The sequence below is a fragment of the Dermacentor albipictus genome, chromosome 8 (genome assembly GCF_038994185.2).
Source record: "Dermacentor albipictus isolate Rhodes 1998 colony chromosome 8, USDA_Dalb.pri_finalv2, whole genome shotgun sequence".
Taxonomy (NCBI): Eukaryota; Metazoa; Arthropoda; class Arachnida; order Ixodida; family Ixodidae; genus Dermacentor; species Dermacentor albipictus.
Genome location: NC_091828.1, coordinates 124,963,783 through 124,983,040, shown reverse-complemented (window position 1 = coordinate 124,983,040; position 19,258 = coordinate 124,963,783). Strand labels below are relative to the sequence as shown.

The 19,258-nt window shown below is 44.3% G+C and overlaps 1 protein-coding gene across 3 annotated transcripts in view; it reads right to left on the bottom strand.

Moving 5' to 3' along the window:
• LOC135900764 (ATP-binding cassette sub-family C member 10) overlaps nucleotides 1-19,258 on the bottom strand; it is a 45,838-nt gene that overhangs the window by 26,230 nt on the left and 350 nt on the right. The window contains exons 1-6 of one of the 3 annotated variants that reach the window (XM_065430321.1): nucleotides 18,973-19,210; nucleotides 15,240-16,574; nucleotides 14,603-14,761; nucleotides 10,389-10,616; nucleotides 4,441-4,606; nucleotides 719-855 (exon numbers count right to left, since the gene is read on the bottom strand). In XM_065430321.1, the coding sequence (XP_065286393.1) occupies nucleotides 719-855; nucleotides 4,441-4,606; nucleotides 10,389-10,616; nucleotides 14,603-14,761; nucleotides 15,240-16,541 (1,992 nt within the window). In that variant the 5' untranslated portion in view covers nucleotides 16,542-16,574; nucleotides 18,973-19,210. Of the gene's footprint in view, nucleotides 1-718; nucleotides 856-4,440; nucleotides 4,607-10,388; nucleotides 10,617-14,602; nucleotides 14,762-15,239; nucleotides 16,575-18,549; nucleotides 18,611-18,972; nucleotides 19,211-19,258 lie in introns of those variants that run through there. The other 2 variants (XM_065430323.1, XM_065430322.1) reach the window with 2 other exon arrangements.

The window sequence follows — 19,258 nt, the reverse complement described above, 5'->3', positions numbered from 1 at the left end:
CTCAGTGCGATGGTGCTGCTTCATAAAAAAAAGGAGGGGAGGGCTGCGGCAGTGAACATAGGAGTCGAGGCAGCTACTGCATAGTGATGCTGTGATGCATTTGCCGCACAAGTGCCAATAACGAAAATGGTACGCAGCAATGATTATATTACAGTAAAGTATTTAGGGTATTGTGACATTTGCCAGTATTATTTTCTAAGGTTTAGAAGGCTTGGATGCAGAAAAAACTGTGAAGGAACAGATACAAGACATTTCACCAGTCTGGCATGCCCCGTTTGTGCTACACTTCAAGTACAACACTGAAAGGTAAAAAATGTCATGTCAGCAATCCTTTATGAAGCATCTCGTCATCATCAGTCAGCCTATTCTTATGCCCACTGCAGGCCAAAGGCCTCTCCCAGCAATTTCCAATTACCCTTGTCTGAGGCTAGCCGATTCCAAGCTGAGCCTGCAAATTTTCTAGCTTCATCACACCACCCAATTTTCTGCCGCCCTCAACTGCACTTCTCTTCTGTTGGCACCCATTATGCAACTCGAGAGACCATTGGTCATCCAACATACGTATACAGTGTCCAGCCCAGGTCCATTTTTTCCCTGTTAATGTCAACCAGAATATTGGCTACCCCTATTTGCTCTCTAACCTACACCTGTATTCTTGTCATCCCGTCTCTTAACTATTCTTAGATGGAGATGAGCATCAACAAATGGAAAAAGAGACCTTCCGCAGTGTCACGTTGACAGGTCCTAGGATGAAGTTGCGACCTTGGGCTCCGCTGATGGCCACTGGCAGAGTGGCATCGCCCGTCAAGCCATCCCAGTGGAAGACACCATTAGTGATTCGCACGAGTTGGTCATCTGTGCAAGAGATGCGGACAGGTTTTCATAAGGGGGTACACAAATACTCGTAACTTTGAAATACTGAATCACATGTTGTCCCATTCAAATTGGTCTTTGAATCAAACAGGTGGTATTCATTAATACGAATATTTCCCAAGTAGTTTTGGAACATTTCTTAAATTATTAACTGTGCACGATCAAACATAAAATTGGAGCAATAAGGGGAACAACATCTCGGCAGACGTAGCACACATATAGCTCTGGAAGCTTAAAAGTGGAGCACACTATATGTCGCTCAACAGCCCAGATGTTCTGGTTAAATTAATAGCCTTTGCACTCATCAAAGAGACCGGAGTATGTGAACTAAATGCTTGTTTGGTCCTAATGATCTATTTGTGCTTCTAATAAACAAGGTTTCATAATGTGCAACATAATGGCAGGAGCATGCCAAAGTGAAAATACTAAGATGTGAACATTATTTTATATTAATGGTAAAAACAGCTGCTCATTATTTGATAGCCAATTCGATTCACTTACGACACTATTCAACTTGTATTAGATACGGTCTCAAAAACAACTGTTCGCATACCCCTACTCGCTCTCAAACAGCCACCTTTGCTGGCATCTCCTTTTTTGCATGATACAGCAATGCTAAATTTAACAGCAGCAGCAAGGGCAGCACCAAGCCCTTGTGGTTCCAAATCCAAAGAACAGTTCACACACAAGAACAGCTTGCAAAAGCAGGCACCAGATATTGTTAAGCAACAAAATTTGTATAAGCACTCAACTTTTGTGACTTTGTCAAATGGCATGCAAGGCTGGTATAATGTGCAAATTCCTTTTGCTTAATTTGATTTTTTCATTATCATCCAGCACTCACAACTGGCTGATTGTGGTCATAAAGTTCGTTGAGTGTCACTTAGACCACTAAAAAAGAAACAGATAGAATTACTACTTCATTCCAGCCCAGGTCTTAAAATTTTATTTTTTTGAAGAACAAGAATTTTTTATTTTTTAATGAACAGTTGACAATTGTTAAGGTGAAAAACTTTAATATTCAACTGCAGAGAGTGCTTCACAAGGGCCCTAGAGATAACGGAACATTACTCAGTGTAATATAAATGGGAGTCAAATAAATAACAAAGAGCACATGGCACAATATAAATTTAAAGTACAAAAGTATAGAGGCAAATTGTACAATATTTCAATACAGTCAAGCCTTGTTATAACAGAACGTAATATAACAAAGTAAGTGAAACTCCCCTTGAAATCCCCATAGAGATTCACAGTGCAGTACAGGCAATAATGACTAAAGCAAAGTAATGGATATTGTTACGTAGGAAGACACCGACGAAAAGCCATTTACAAGTATATTTACAAGGCTATACGCCGCAGTTGACCAAGAGGCAACAGCCCGCGCTAGCTTCCAATCGTCGTCTTCTTCTTCTTCCTGCTCGGCTCTTGGTCATTGGGAATACTACCCCGTAGCAATATAATGACTTATTCTGGCTCCCCCTTCAACTCCGTTATAAGAAGGCCTTACTGTATTTGGAAGATATAATTAGTCACATAAAAATATAAATTTGCAAAGCTGTTTAAAAGTTTCCTGAAATTACATATATAGCCTCGCAAACAATTCACAGTTCTGTTGTACACATTCCGATTCTTCCTTTCTGCAACGTTCACTGCCAGCGGTTTCTCCTGAAACTTACGTTCTACCAAAAAATTACAAGCCCTTCCGCTACCGGAAGATGGACGTAAGCGAAGCTTGTCCTGCATGCACCTGACCTTCGTCATGGTTAATTAACCCACAGGTAGCAGTGCTGAATTGCTTCAACCTCTTGCTGCCTCAGCTCGAGATCTTCTTCTCGTTGCTGTCGGATTGCTTGGGCTCAAGCAGCTCTAAAGGTGAGTTTATAGTCTGGCGTTATCGGTGCGTGGGTGTCATAAGATGCCGGGCACGTGCGTCGGAGCGCGTTGGCCATGTCTGGTTACATTGGCAGCACCAGTGTGTCGAATCATCGGTCGAACTATAGATGCTGTTGTTCTCGTCAACGCGACGTAATGTGTGCGCACGTTCACGCTACATGGGACTGTATTTAGGCCTTAATGACTGGATTGGCGTGCCGATGGCGAGCCCTTTCACGGGCGAGTTCCTGCCACCACTTGACGAATGCTGCCCGTTCCTTGGGAGAATGCACAACGCATGGCCATCCTATCCGTTTTCTGAGAATGCATTGAACAGAAACGAAGTCAGTGTAGCGCACACAAATCCTTTCTTGCCCTTTCCCTCTCCGGTGGAAGCGTATGGTTCTGATTGGATGCACATGTGGTGTGAGTGCGCGCCTATGCACCTGAAATCCTTGCTAATGACTCGCACTTTGGTGTCGGCGCAGCTGTTAACTCATCATGACACCCTTTCCCACAGCTGCTCTGCCCTGGGAGCAACAATGTTTCTGCGTGAGCAGACCGCCACCAAAACTTGTGAGCCAATACAAGCTTTGCTTGAAAAAGCTAGAAAGCTTGGTAAAGTTGTTTACAGTGATGAAAAATAGTGAACAAGACGAATATGAGTGATAAACAATCCCTACTAATGGAAGGCTTCACGAATACTGTTCCCAGTCAGGTGTACTTGTTAGCACTGAGCTTGACGCATTTGACTGACTATGTGTTATAAGAAAGACAGCTAGTACCACTTTTGATGGACCTTTACATCGGGATCTGATTCAGACCTGCATAGTTGTCAGAATGCAAGTTTGCCAAACGACTGCGGTGTCGACGAGCATGTCAATCTTGTCAGCAAGCCCAAGCTGGAAACACTCTTGGTTCTCCGCATCACGAAAACCATTTATCTGCTCCAAAAGAAACTTGTGACAAACTATTCTATTTCTCAGCAACTGTCAGCAACCCCCCGCAAACCTGTGACATAAAACTGACAATAACTGAATGAGTGCACACTACTGCTATAGTGTTCCAGCCAGACAGCATACAGCTGAAGTGGAAGCCACTTTTGGGGGTGCTTTCACTTTGCTACAACACAGCAATCAGTGCGTTGACATGCTGAAGTGTAATGTCACAACACTCGTGTCATGACGCTTCTGCTATCCACTCTTGCAAAGCACTCAACAGGTTCACAATGATGAATTCCACCCAAAAATGTGCACAACCCACACGTTTGCTTCATCACATCTCCTTTGGCTTACCTCACTCACTGGATTGTGAAATTGATGCCCCTGAGAGCAACTAACCAAGGATATAGGGCTGTTTTCTCGGAAGATCACTTTTGTGAGATTTCACATGACACGGCACCAGGCATGACGAAATCGACAACTGTCAGTGTTCCTTGCACAGTGCCAGGAAGGCGGTCTTGCGTAGAACCAAGAGCTCAATGCCAAATCGCATGAAATCTTGCAGAAAGGAACAGTTTTCCTGAAAGTGATCATTCAAGAATACCACCTATGGTTTAAGTTGAAAACTTGTTTGTAAATGCAAAAGTGCTTTTTATTCAAAGCTATTTATTAACTTATGCAATTCACCCTATTTTACATGGTAGCAACACAAAATGAAAACAAGCAGCCGGAGAAGAGTCATAGGCTTTGTTACCATCTTTCGAGGTGGTATAGTAGCTTGCGGGAGCAAAATCTTGGAGGTTGAGGAAGCACTGGGTGCGCTTCAGTGACACCCATGCCTCCATGCAACCGTTGATGACCCAGGGGAAGGCGTTGAGGGGCACTTTGAGCAGGTTGAAGAGAGCAAGGCATGTGAACACCTGGAAAATGAAAGAAGTGGGCATGACCAAGCAGTTATTCTCCAGGAACTGACTGACTGATTGAGGATATTTAACATCTGAAAGCAGCAGTTGCATTATGAAAGATGCCACAGTGGAGGGCCTCAGATGGATTATTTTGATGCTTGGGCTACCTTACATTTGGCTGGTCCTTACTGTGTGCCAACTCGGATTGCAATGGCGCGGAGCCCGCTTTTGACCAGAGCCAGAGAAAGCGTAACCGAGCCAAACGTGCAGCCACTCGCCAGTGCAATCAAAGGCCAGAAGAGGAAACACGTCAGGGCGTCTTCTGTTCTGTACAAGCACTGTTTTCCGAGCACTCAATTTTAACCAGGAGAATATAACGGGTGCCGCCAGAGAGCTTGTGAATGGCCAACTGAATGTACAATAAGTAAATGAGTACACTTACATTGTGCCTCCGTGTGAACATTGTCACCAAGCCTGGGATTCAAACATGCGACCTCATAAGCAGCAGCAGAATGCCATAGCCATTTTGCTACTGTGGCAGCTTGACCTCCGAGGGCAAATACTCATTGAGCTCGTCAAAGTGTGCGACAGCTGACATGGCAGTGGTTTGGTGGCACCCTAAAGAAAAAGCTTTACCCAAAGAGGCTTTTATTTAAACATGTGGGAATGGAGAAGTTGTCTTGCTAATCAACCACTGTGCTGAATTCGATGAAGTTTGTTGCATTTCAAAGAATGAGCTGAAATCTGTCGACTGCAGGGAGTACATCTTCTATTAACCCTTTAAGGCGCCTTGTACACAATTGTGTACATTGTACTTCTGGTGTTTTTTTCGCGTTTAGGGCGCGCAATTTTCTATTAGGTTGGCTTTAGCACATTCCCAAACTTTAAACTGACAACCATGTGCATTTTGGGCACCATCTGTCGCATTTCGGTGAAGATGTTCATATCAAAAGAAGAAATGGCGGATGCCGGAGCAGCAATGAGCGGTGAGTCAAGTTCTTATTTTTTTAGAGCCGCTTTTTTTTATTGTGGCAAGCGAAAAAAAATTAGACGCGCTCGTGCATCATATGAAGTACCGAGGAGTGATAATTTTATCCTTTCTAAGGAAATGACCAAACGCTAACGCTCGCACGCGCACGTGTACACGATTGTGTACAAAGCGCCGTGGTCGCTGCAGAAATGAAGAACGCTGAGAGTTGCTTTGATTTTCTTTCCAGGTTTTTTGGCCATTCGTCGTTCTTTCTACAATGCAAACAAGTATAAGACAACCCAAAAGACAACTGAAAGGCTTTTGGAGCTCTTTGCTGACAAATGTTTCAGACGTTGGGGAAAGTGACGAAGAAGAAGCCACGTGCGAAGCGACCGACGCCTGCGTAGCAGCTGCGTTCACCAACCTCACAGAAGAGGAAGATGCTGCTGCAGGGGAAACGCAAGCTGAAGAAGTGGACACAGAGTGTTTTTTCCTTTTGTGAACCTGGGTATCTGCAATTCTTGGCTGGACTACCACCGTGACAATGAAACGCTGCCTGGAGCTAAACTCCTATATTTGATGAATTTTCGCTTGCTTGCAAGCTGCCGAAGCATTAATTAAGTCGGTACTACCCGAGAAAAAGCGTGGAAGGCCTTCTCTTGCAGAGATCCAAGCACCACAACCAAAGATAGGGCAAAAAAGCAGGAATATCGCTTCCTTGCACCGACGCGCACTACGACTCCTTTGACCATTGGTCCGAATCCCGCGACCAAAAGGTGGGAATTAGGTGCAAGCTCGAGAAGTGCACACGAGGCACCCGGATATTCTGCATGAAATGCGCCGTGCAACTGTGCCTGACGAAAGAGAGAAATTGCTTCCTCGCATTCCACAAGTGAATTTTGTGACCACCGAGGCGCTGTGTACACAATTGTGTACGATGTTGCAAATGATAAAGTTTCATGATAACTTTCAAGAATTCGATGGTTTTGTGTTTCTTAGGTCCCAAAAAGAATGTTTATATATAAAAGATTTTTTTTCTATGCATAATTGCAAGTGGCGCCTGAAAGGGTTAAAATCATCACTTAGCTTCTTAACAAAAATTGTAAAAAAGCTTTGACTCCCATTGTCAGTATGCACTGTGACCCAGGTAAGGTGAGAGACTGGTTGCAAGGTCCACACAGTCTAGATGTGTTGCTGCCAGCAGCAGTGAGCGAAATTGAATAGGTCAGGACACGTGTTGGCAGGGAGGTGATATAACAAGCGCTCTCCAATGTTGCTGTATGTGCAAGCGGTGCTACTATAAATGGATATTGGACCTTTACAAAACGACTACAGAAGACATTAAATTTTTTTTTTATAACTTTGAAGGCACTGCTTTACCTTCTGAGGCTAGGGCTGGGTACTTGACTAAATGCTGCAGGCGAACATTTGATGATGCACATGAAGTTTATTGCTGCTATAAGCAGTTCAGAAAAACAATGGAATATATGGGAACAATGAAATGGATAACAATAGAATCAGGCAAGCAGCAGATCAAATGAGGGAAGGTGTTACTCTGCTCTGACAGGTACGGGAATATAAGTGTTGTGCCGAGTTTTCTGGCACAAAGGCTTATACTAAGGCTATCTTGCACCAAACTCAAAGCTATAGGAATAAAAATTTTGGTAGAGGCAAAATTATACAGTTCACAAGACAAAAAACTCACACAGTTATGAGTGGTTCACGAAATGAACACAAGCTGCACAATGAGCTAAGAGGGATGCCATTGTGGAGGTCTCCGGATTTTTACCCCCTTCAGTTCTTTAAAGGAGTACTGACAGAGATTTTCGTTTCTGTCTTGATTGCTTCATTATATATAGCTGTTGACCCAGTAATTATGCTACCGAGCCTCGATTTCCCGCAAACACAACTAATGATAAATTATGTTTATGGGGGCAAGTTCGAAATGCACACGATGTGCCGCATGGCTTCAGATGTGAAAAATTTGATTCAGCACGTCATCGAAACCAGTTTAGGCAGTCTCATGGTACCATATAATACTGACGCATAAACACACTGCATGGCTGTGTTGCCAAAAGCTGAGTCAACTCAGCACTCAGCGGGACAAGAAGGAAAAGCATGTCCCCCTTTGTTTCCGAGAGAAGCGAATAACTGGAAGCAGTTTTCGGTGGCACAGTCACTGCATGGTCCTTCCCCACCACACCGAGATGACTGGCAAACTCCTGAATTTCGTGACTACCAAATCAGCTCTTGGTGATGTGATGAGCCCTTTTTTTATATCTAAAGCTACACCGCACTTGATACACGTTTTGAACAAGTTGTATAAAAGATGCTGTAAATAATTATTTCTGGTGCTCTCAAGGAATTGAAGTTCTGTGCCATAATTATGGAATTGACACCTGCCTAAAAGAAAAGGAAAAAAAAATTGAGACATTTTCCTGTCGGTAATCCTAATTATGAAGCACCCAAGTGCCATGTGCAAATTAGTTACTGGAAATATCTTCCAAACAGTAGTACCAACATTTGCGATCGTGTTACATTCAGAAATGCAGTACAGTTGACTTCCGTTAATTCGGCCGTGACGCGACCGACAAAACTGATAGATTTGTCTGGCAGGTGGCATTAAAGAAGATGCAGAAAAAAATGCCAAAACACACTACTGATTCATTTGCCAGTATTTGTCCGATTCTAACATGCTCACGAATCAAATGGCTGACCACTTTCTATATGTCGAAAGCAGAAAACTAATGTAAAAATGACATTAAAGGTCGTAAACAAAGCAGAAATCTAACATGCACCCAATTTTTAGCAAGAAAAATATGTTGCAGAATGGTGGTCAGTTTTCTAAAGACAGCCTTGCCACACAGTTTTTTAACGTCAGGTTCAGAGGAATATATCTATGTTACGCGGTAAGGCATACGAATTGCCGTGAAGGCGTTTTTTGGTTTTGTATGCAACTGCACCACGCACACAATTTCTGGCTGGTTTTTCGAGAAAAAAGAAAAGCCCACTTTGAACTGTGTAAATACAGTAATCAGACATTGTGAGCTACAGTTATTTCTTGAAAATATTCTTAGGGCACGCCGAAATATGCGTATTTGACGGGAGATGACGTATGTTCGGATGCTGTCACTAAAGGGGTTGCTATGGCGATCACCATAAGGGTCAGGCATGTGTGCTGACTGGCCAAGTTCGAATTATCCGGTGAAGGCCAACTTTAGGATCGAAATAACGAAAGTTTGGGCCCATGAAAATGCCAGGCGCTAGCCGGGACCTTTGGTCAGTATCGAATTCATTGTTTTGGAGTGCAAGGAATCAGAACCTCAGAGAAAAAAAGATACTTCCCTTTAGCATAAGTGGATTCGAATTAATGCAAGTCTATTGTATTAACCACCTATAACGCTTTTTAGTGATTGATAATACTACCATGACTAATGCATATAATGTCTAACTTTAACTCTGTTCAATAACTTTTTTTTTTCTTTTTGCACGACAGGTTTTATAACTCCAGGGGGTTCTTGTCATTGCATTTAGTCTTTGTATAATGCCTGTTTCTTTGTTTTAGCTTGCTTGTTTTAATGTGCTCTGTGCTTTTACAATATCAATGTACCATTACCCTTCACACAATACATTACATAGGAGCCCATAAGGAATATGCAAGTAAATAAATAAATAAGCAAATAATTAATTAGTAAATCACGGTAAATGGCAATGCGTCCGCATTGAAATGTGGCCACTGTGGCTTGGATTAAAATTTGCGACCTCATGCCAGGTAGCAGGATGCCATAGCTGCTAAGCCACCAAAGGTTGGCGAAAAGCCAAGTTACAGGGCACAACTTTGTCAGCGTGCAGTCAAGTGACCGATTGCACGACGAATGTCACTGCACCACTGCTGACACGAAGCATGCCAGTAGCTGTAGTCCTTAGCGAGTTAAAGAGCAATTATAGTAAGAAGGGTGCGTTCATACCCTGCAAAACTTGCTTAGTCGTCGAGATCAGAAGGCAGTAAGGTAAGAAAAAGAAGATTCCACAACAGGGGTTAACATCAGCGCAACGAGCAATGGAATAAAAACTGTTAGGTGTAATGTTGTGCGGAACAGCCTCAAACTTGTATCCCTTTTATAGCCATTTAGACAAGTGGCGTTGTGCGGCTGCTCGCTTTGGCCGAGCCGTGTTGATGCTGCCAATGTGGAATTCGATGCAGCATTGTCGTAAAAAGACAGGAAGACAGCATCAGAGAGGCACTCGGGTTGTCTCGCATGGCCATGTCCCTTGAGCTACATGACCCACGGAGACCAATCAGAGCGTGCGGCTGTAAGAGGCCAGATAATGGCCAAAGGGCTCGTCATGGCACCTCGTGGCGGCCGCGGTATCTATGCTACGCAGTGCACTGGTGCAATATCGGAGGCCACTTGCTAGACGAAGTGCAAAGATGCAGTACCCTTTTGGTCATTTTGAGATCATAGACACAATTTTCATTTATTTCACTCAAAATTTAGCAATAGCAGTAGTACTGAGAATTTTCTCACCAACGTGAAATCACCTATACCGGTTGGGGCTGCTTGTGAGGTAGCTGCTGGTAACATTGTGAAATGAGTGAGCTAGTGATCTTCGAGTGTTTTTTGCACGAGATTGTAAATTACCTGCTGCATACAAAACAATAATTTTTGGCTCACATGTTCACGGGAGCCTCATCTACAGATCGCCACACATTTTCTTACTATGTTCGAAAATTGTTTCGAGGTCTCTTTCATGTTGACAACCATCCTGAGATGGTTTCTGCAGCAATTTTTGAAACTGAAACTAAATTTCAAATTGCTCACGCACCTTTGCAGCGGTAAGCCGGTGCCCTAGGAGCACGTAGGTGACGAAGGACAGGACTGACATGAGCACGGGCGTCACGACCCAGAAGAAGACGCACAGGGCGTCCAAGTACTTCCGCTGCCGAAGGAACACCACCTCCTTCTTCCGGATGCTCTCTACCCGTTCCTGAAAAAGGGCTTCCCATGCGTGCATCTTGATCATCCGCATGCCCCATAGCACCTCCGACATGAGCTGTAATGGGAGAAAAATGCAAGGAGTTGTTCTTTCTTTTTCAAGAACACCATGCTGACGCTGATAAAAAACTATTTGTATACTAACACCAATTATGAACAACAAAGAATCTTATCAGTTACCGTCACAAATTATTAAATTTTATAGTTTCAGGCATTAACTTATCAGACCTTACACTTCTGCACCTCTCGAAATTTCTTATTTGATGTTCAAACGCTTAACACTCTTGGGTAGCTCACTTCCATCAATGTACATGCGCTAATTATTGTACTTATCTGCTTTTGGATTGTCGATATTTGACATGTAATATTGCTAAACGGCATTTCATTTGCAGTTTCTGCCAAGTTGCCTTGTCTGTTCTGTTGACCTCCACCTGATGCGCATGGAGTAGGAACTTAGTCAAGCTTATAGTTGCATGTTCCTCTTGTTTTCATATTCTTCATCAACTTTCTATTGATGGAAATAAATATGACAATTACACATGTTTCTCACACGAACATTTGATAAGAGATTGAGTCACGGGGTCTAACACCACAAACCAGCACTGGCGCTATGAGGGATTGAGGACTCTGGATAAAGCTGGCCACCCTGGGGTTTTTTCTTGTGTGCCTAAAAGCACACAAGCCCTTTTGCATTTTGCCTCCATCGAAATACGCCCTTGGCAGCGGAGAATTGAACCTGCAACTTCGCGTCCACTGGCAAGTAGAGCAATACAGACACTAAGCCAAACTAAGGAACCTGCGGGATGTGTTGACAAATGCTGACCTCTTGGGGTGCAATTCGTTGCCATGGCTGGTTATAAAAGTGGTGCAGTAGTATCATTCTATGTCACCAAATGGCGCCACCATACCCCATCAGTGGCAACATTTGTCAACTTGTTATTTTGCTGGAGGTGCCACTTAGTCATCACATCTGGAGAAATTCACATAGTAGCTTTCCCGTATACTTTCATGCAAGAGTAAGAAAAGAAAAATCTGTGGCAATTCAGCGGTAAATGCAGGAGAAATGCGTCAGCAATATATTGCATTTCTTTGAGATCCCGGATCCTAAACCTTGTTTACCACATTGCAAAGCGTTATTCAAGAGCTCACTCGACACACGTCCTGCCTCTTCGAAGAGTGAAGTGCCATGCAACTGATGGTGGTCCAGAGCAGAGCACAGTCAGTTACATATAATATATACCTGAAGAAAGTGGGAGATCAATGGGCCAGTTGTTATTTGCAGAAATAATGGCACAATGGAGGGATTGTTGTAAACGAAAGCTTAGTTTATTTATGCCAACAGTTTTGAGAGTTTTCGTCAGGGCAGTTTCAAAGTTTTTGTCTTGTAAGGGTAGTGGTTTTGGCTATTTGGTTTTTCATGGTGCAAAGTGATGCAGCGCACAGCAAGACAGACAGGCAAAGCAAGACTGAAAGGACTCCTCCTTTCCGTGTCTCTCTGTCCTGCTCATCTTTGCAACAGTCTGCTCTTTTTGATAAAAAAGGCTTTTATATATATATATATATATATATATATATTAGAGTGACGCTACAAGGTAACAAGAACAAGTTCTTAATTTGCAACAGGAGCTGTTCAAACATTTGTTCTGTTTACCTTGTAGCATTGCTGAAGTTCCTTACGTTTGAAAGGTAGCCTGAAGATGTCCTCTTTACTTATATATATTGCAAAGGAGAGCGAAGAAGACAATCGGCCGTTCATGCGAACGCTTGTTTACTTCTGCCTCTTCATCTTCTCTAGTGCCCGCCGTGTGAGCGTCCTAGCCCTAGTACATCTCTTTCTCCTCATTACACTCAGCCACATTGCTGAAGATAACTTTGACAGTTGTGAGGGCGTGCTGGTGGTGGAAAACTTTTGCACACAAGACGTGAGAATGGAAGTAGTCGTCCTTATGATCGTCCAGTGTGCAGCCACTTCTCTGGGGATCAGCATTGACTATCACGCTCTAGTCGCAGGTCTCGTCACAGTTGACAAGATTACTTGTCACAGTTGAAAAAAACAGGGCAGGCAATCTCGGACACTGAACAGCCGTCTGTCTCACAAAGTGGGATCGATTGCACTGGTTGTGGTCGTTTGCAGTGTAGAGGTGCTCCGAGGTGCTTGAACTGGCTTGTCTTGACAAAACATTGCGTGCAGCCAGACTGTCCTCTCCTGAAGCCGTACCATCGGCAGGAGATGATTGGCCTGCGACGTGCATCGTAAAAGGCGGTGTTGCAAACTTTTCGAAGCTCAAAGCAGGGGACAGCTGTTGTCTGCGCCGAAACTGATGATCTCCTGCGCTACTAGTCTTTTGTGCATATCTTGTAGTCTCTTGGCAGCGAATGAATGTGTCTGCATTCGGCTGATGACTGCTGCGAAGTCAGGAGCTATGGTTTCAACAGGGTGACAAGTATTTTATGTCCAGGATCCGTGGACAGGTTGGCGGGGTCCTGGAGTGGTAGCACTCCCTCATTCGAACTCGTCGGAGTACTAGATGATGGTTTATCCTTAACCACGACACAGGAAGATGATGGCAAGCCCACGATACTCAGTGGGAAAGATGGCTGGGTGCTCCTCAATTTGAACCTCGTTTTTGGCGGCTGTGTGAATCTCTTACTCCTCCTTAGTATATATACATATATATTACACACACGCACACAAACACACACACACGCACGCACACACCTCTACCCCATAACCAATTTCACACACTTAATGCACTTTTTTACACCCTGACACTCCTAATGCTGACACATTAAAAAGTAGTTGGATTTCAAAAAAGTTGAAAGGCAGACAGCCTTTCAGATGAAATTGGTGAGCTACCGGCTGCATGTACGGAAACAATACAGTGAAAGCTCGTTAATTCGAACTGTACGATTTGGTCCGGCCAAGCTCCACAGAAGTCTATGTATAAAGAAGTCCGTTAATTCGAACACGAGAAGGTTCCCTCACGGATAATTCGAACTACGCTCGCCTGGCACACGGCCAGAGAATCGCGCCTACTGCCTACACACAAGGCTGTATTGCCTCCGAAACGGAGAGAACGGAGAGAGAAGGCAAAATCGGAAAAAAATCTAACCGATGCGGTGTCAGCCAGAAGGCAGCGGCGGCTGCCGCCTCTCCGTTCTACGTAACCTCCGAGACTTCTTGCCCGCTGCGAATCTCGGAGGCTTCGCAAATCTTGTACAGCTGCTAATGCTGTGCGGAGATGGCACGGCAAGCGCCAAAACACAGCGAATCAAGTACGTCGCAGCTGCGCTTGCAATCAAGAACCAACGAATCAGGGCCTTCGCCACCTTCACATGTTCAGCGTCTTTGTCTCGGCAGTCTTCATCGGTTGTTCACCTCTGTTTTCAGCTTAGGAGGCATCAGCCGTCGCGATTCATTGTGATGGTGTTAAGCCTCGGCTAACGTTCGTTTCGTTGGACATCGGTGGTGTGGCACAGTCGGACCCAGAGCTACGACTCGAAGATGGCGTGTGCCCGCGGCACACGCTATCACTTTTTGACTCGCCAAATTTCTGACATGCCCTACTGCTTCCAAATCGCAGTGTACTGTTGCTCTCCTTCACTTTCGTTAGTTCGAACTTTCGTTAATTCGAACTGAAGCAGCTTCCCCTTGCGGTTCGAATTAACGAGCTTTTACTGTACTAGGCTCAGATGTTAATGACAGTATTGCTGAACAAGTTCATGTCAGCATAACGACTAACCAAGACAACAATTAAAATCGGCATTGACCAGGAAAGTTTATACAAGTAAGATGTTTTGGCCCCCAAACAGGATTCAAAACTTTTTACCTTTATACGAAAGTCTTACATTTATAAATTTTCGATGTCGGTGTTCGTTTTAATTGTAGTCATGTATGCTCTCAACCAAACGGATTTCCGTCCAATTCTTGATTTCAATGACTAAGCAAGTTCATTAAATATGTTCAATAACTGTCGCAAGCCCTTTTACCGCACATTTCTAGCATCCAACCATTTTTCAGATTTCTTCTTGTCAGCCCCATACCTTTATACGCTCATCTTTGAATGCCATCATGCCAGTGCTCAGTCGTCCAATATTGAGCGCGATGGACCGATTCACAGGGACCAGCGAAACGGCCACCACGACACCAGCGAGAAAGGCCAGGCCTATTTGCTGCCACAGCAAGAACATAGTCACTGCTACCTGCAGATGGCAAGAAAATGGATCAAGACAACACTGTGCACATAACAACGAGATGGATACAGTTAATGCAATAATTTATTTAAAAAGATAATAGGCATCAACCTATTTGTAGCACGAAAAATGTACATAGATTTCTCAGAAAAAGAACTTCACAGTTGAAAAATTTGACCAGCCGGGGAATATCTTTTTCGACTTCGATAATGTCTTTCAGAGGAACCCATATTAGCTCTCCTTGCAGCTTCATGCTGCAAAGTGGAGGATTCCCACTTTCACCAATCTGCATTCACTGCATTTACCAGAATTCATTTATTAAAATACCTCCATTTTCAGGGTTTTCACTTAATTCGTCTGCCTAATGCTTATTTTTGCCCATTGTATACCTATTTGCCCCTCAAAGCAAATCCAGTGCACAGCCCAATGCATTGCTTACTTCTAGCAGACTAGTGAGCGCATAAAATTATGTATGGCGCATACTAACCTGAAGTGGCAAGCTCCACGCCTCATGAAAGCTTCCGAAGAGATTGACGATTCGATCGGCATCAGTGGTCACCAAATTCAGCGCTTCCGATGAACTCTTCCGCAGCTCTGTCGCATCGGCGCGCAGTGTCTTTTGGTAGACAAGTGCCACAACAATCGCCCTTGCCTTGAGTCCCACTCGTGACACCAGGTAACTGTAGTGAGCTGACATGAATGCACCCAAGAGACAGGCAAGAGCAAGACCCGATGCGTAGGCATAGCCGGACCATGCTGGTCCCTGGCCTGGTCCTTCCTCGAGGAACATGACAAGCCTGTTTAGTAAGACGGGGCTCGCAAATGACAGGACGTCAGCAAGGAACTTAAGAACTCCAATGGCATAGTACTGTTGGCCGACACAACGGTGGAACAGCACAAGAAGACTTGGCAGTGAGCCCGAGGTGTCTACCTTCCGGTAAAGTCCTCGAATGACCTCTCCTGGCCTCAGGCTGACTGGGAGGTCATGCAGGTCATCGGGTTCTTGAATGTGGCCCCTGTATCCACGGCGCATCAACCGTCCGACCCACCAAAAAGTGAGAAGCGAGAAAATGTTGGTGTCCTCTGCTGTTCCAAGCTGTCGGGCATCATCGTCTGCTTCCAAGAGACGAACATAGCTATGTACAGACGATGGTGACTCGCGGCCTGGTGTCCGAGGTGGTGTCTCGACGGCAGTGCTGGAGCAGTGCACAGCAGCTGTGAGGTAGAAGGCACAGGCGAGTGCACTTGCGACATTCGCATACAAGTCAGCTTGAAATGAAAGCTCAGAGCCACGCTCAGGCTCACTCAGCGAGAGCAGCGCAGACACACGAAATGTTGCGCACAGTCCAGATGTAGTCACGGCAAAGATTACGGGTACCTCACCGACAAACCGACGATGTCGCGGCAGTGGGTTCGTGAGAGTCTGCAAGTAGAAGAAGTGGACCGTCCAGGCCAAGATGACAGCACTGATGTGCAGCATCGTAGATGGCGCCATGAACTGGCCAAGAATGAGCTGGGACATTATGAGGTGAATGACAGGGCGCAGCAGGAGAATGGAGCAGCACAACTTGCGCAGGTGAGTCCGCCATGTTGACGGCAGCAAGTGAACGAGCTGGTGCTCACGGCGGAGAGCAATCTGGCGGGCACCGGCGTAGTAAACGCTGATCACTGCAACTAGGGCATGTACACCGCTTGCGAGGAGGTCTAGGAAGCAGCGGCTCAGATGGTTCCCTTCCCAGATGACCAGGGTCCCATCCTTCGCTGCACAGATGGTGTCCCAAAGGTTCATTGCTTCATTTGGTCACGACTTCCTTCTTTACATCTGCGAGATATTGAGAAAGAAGACACCACACATAAATGTTGAACTCTTTCACGCCTACGAAGAAACAGCCAGGTGGCAAAAGCTGCTATGCAGCCCACCACTGTAGCTTCCCTAGTAGACCAGGCATAGCTTCTGATGTAAAAACTGATAGACTGATCAATTATTTAATAATTCAGAACAGATGTTTCTATTGGTCTGCAACAACACAGGGGAGTTTTCAAACCATCATTTACTTCTTCTTGAAATACAACTTTTTGAGCCATTTGAAACACATTCACAGAAACTTTCAAACATATTCATACATTCATCAACACTGCCACATGTCCTATCAGTATGGAACAGTCTTCCTGACAACATTACGTGCTTCAAAAATTGGGAAGCCTTTTGTGAAAAACTGCAAAGCTTCTTGTAGTAACATTGTATGAGGATATTTTTGACCCGCTTTCTTTCCCTGTTTTAGGTACTTGTATTATATTACTTTTAGTGAGTATGTGTGTATTATTTTATACTGTTTAAAGTATGCCTTGGACAGACATTTTCGAACTTTGTTTTTCTTATCTGGTGACTGCCTGTATTAATACTTATATTGATTAATCCTGCAGAAACACTTACATTGTAACCCCCTTACTCAATGCCTTTAAATGGGTCTGCAAGGTATCTTAAATAAATGAATAAACTATGAAAATGGACATATGTTCATGCAGCTCTTATTCAATTAAGGTGTACCGGTGTATCACCGTCTGAAACTTGTGGTAGACGTATAAAGATGTTAAAAAGGATGCATACTGTCTAGAAAAGCATGTTGTGAAAACAGCTGCAGAGAAAAGGCAGTGTTGCTATAAGAAACATAGCTCTGTCAGGCAATGATTTGAAAGCAACAGTCTCAGAGTGCCCTTTATGCCAAAACTGATGACGAAAAAAGAACTGTACATGAGTATTCTTACAGCAAAACGTTTGCAAGGCAAGGGGTCGGTAAATAGGTTTAAGCACCTGTGCACTTTGGGTGTACAACCTGTAAATCTGTGGATGCATACCTAGGATACTAATGGAGAATGCATTTCTTGACAAAATAACAGGCATGTGCCTTGTGGAAAATTCAGCATTTTCACACTTACCAAACCCCATAAACTTCCAGCACTGGCAGTGAATAGTATCTAAAAACTGCTGACAACGACATATGGGCATGTTCGTGTGAACATTGTCAAGTTGTGGGTGCTAGCTCCTTTTGCTAGCTTCTTTTGTACAGTATTGTGAAGCAAACACTGGAAGGGTCCAGCCAGGTTGCGTCAAAGGTAAAATTTAAACCAGTTTAAAGCCGATAATTTACCACACTGCATTTTTTACATAGTAAATCATGGACCCATACTAGGCCACATGTAAAACCAGGGAATTTGCGTGCAGGTTAACAGTATACTGTTAACCTGCACGTACAGCTAACAGTTATTCTGCCTGTACTGCAGAAGACAGCTTGTTTTTGCCATCTAACATAATATTGTGAGGTTTGAATTTCAGAAAACTTGACTACAGGGTAAGACAAAAGCAATAGGATTAATTGATAATTTAATATTGTTGTTAGAAAGCTCCGAAATGTCAGATAGCCTGAGGTATGCTTTAGAAAGAGGTATATATGTACATGAATGAACAGGCCGCAATGCAAGTACGTGACCGCAGAAGCTCACGCCAAAGTGGGGGAAGGAGACCGTCTGGAGAGGGTTTGTTGTGAAAGTAATCGCACTGAGCACACGCAGTGACATGGGCAAAATGTAGTGAAACCCCCATATTGACTTGAGCGGCACGCGCTAGCTGGCTCACACCTTAAATACGTATATTGCTATATGTACCTTAGACAAGGTATTTTAGAGGAATTAAGATATACTATCCCTTTGGCAATGAGAACAAAAAATCGTGTGGTGTGTTAGAAGATGCAAGCGCACGATGTCTGGATAATGAAACAATCCAAAGATAACGCACTGACCGTTCTGGCTGTTCACAAAATAAACTTGAGAGTTGAATGACCGCTGAATAAGCAACTCATTTACGTGGTCGATCATAAACGGATATCTTGGTTTACATATACTCGCGTTATAAGCTGGCCGCAGTCAAGGCGACTGAACGGGCCGCCCCTGCAGAACCGAAACCCGAGAGCGCTCGACGGCTCGCTTGCGTAGAAAGCGAAGTCGGAAGAGAACCTCTACGTGGCGGATACTGCAGCACATTCACACCCACACACGAAACTAGCAGGAGCGTCGCGTCAATCTCACGTGGGTACGAGCAAATACGCTTACGCCACTGCCACGCATAGCGAGCCGTGTTTCCGAAAACTTTAGCGCCAACTGAGCAACGGGCAAGCGCAAAAGCTCCTCACAAGAAAGACTGTATACACAAAACGCTTGCTTACCCAAAAGCAAGCAGCGAAAAGACGTGCACACAGGTCACCAAAAACCGATTAGCGTGCGGTATTGGGGTCATGTCGCCGGCGTAACAACTCGTATTTGTCCCTTAGGGAGCTTCATTATAAGCTATCAGCAGCTGTTTCACGCGACAAATTGATTAGCAATTTGAAACCACGATATTGAAAAACATGCGGCCGTGGATAGCGTCTGCTGTTCGTTCAGATCATGTGGTCTTGTTTTCCACGTTTGCCAAAACGGAGATTTAAATGTCAACCTCAGTTTCGTAGATAT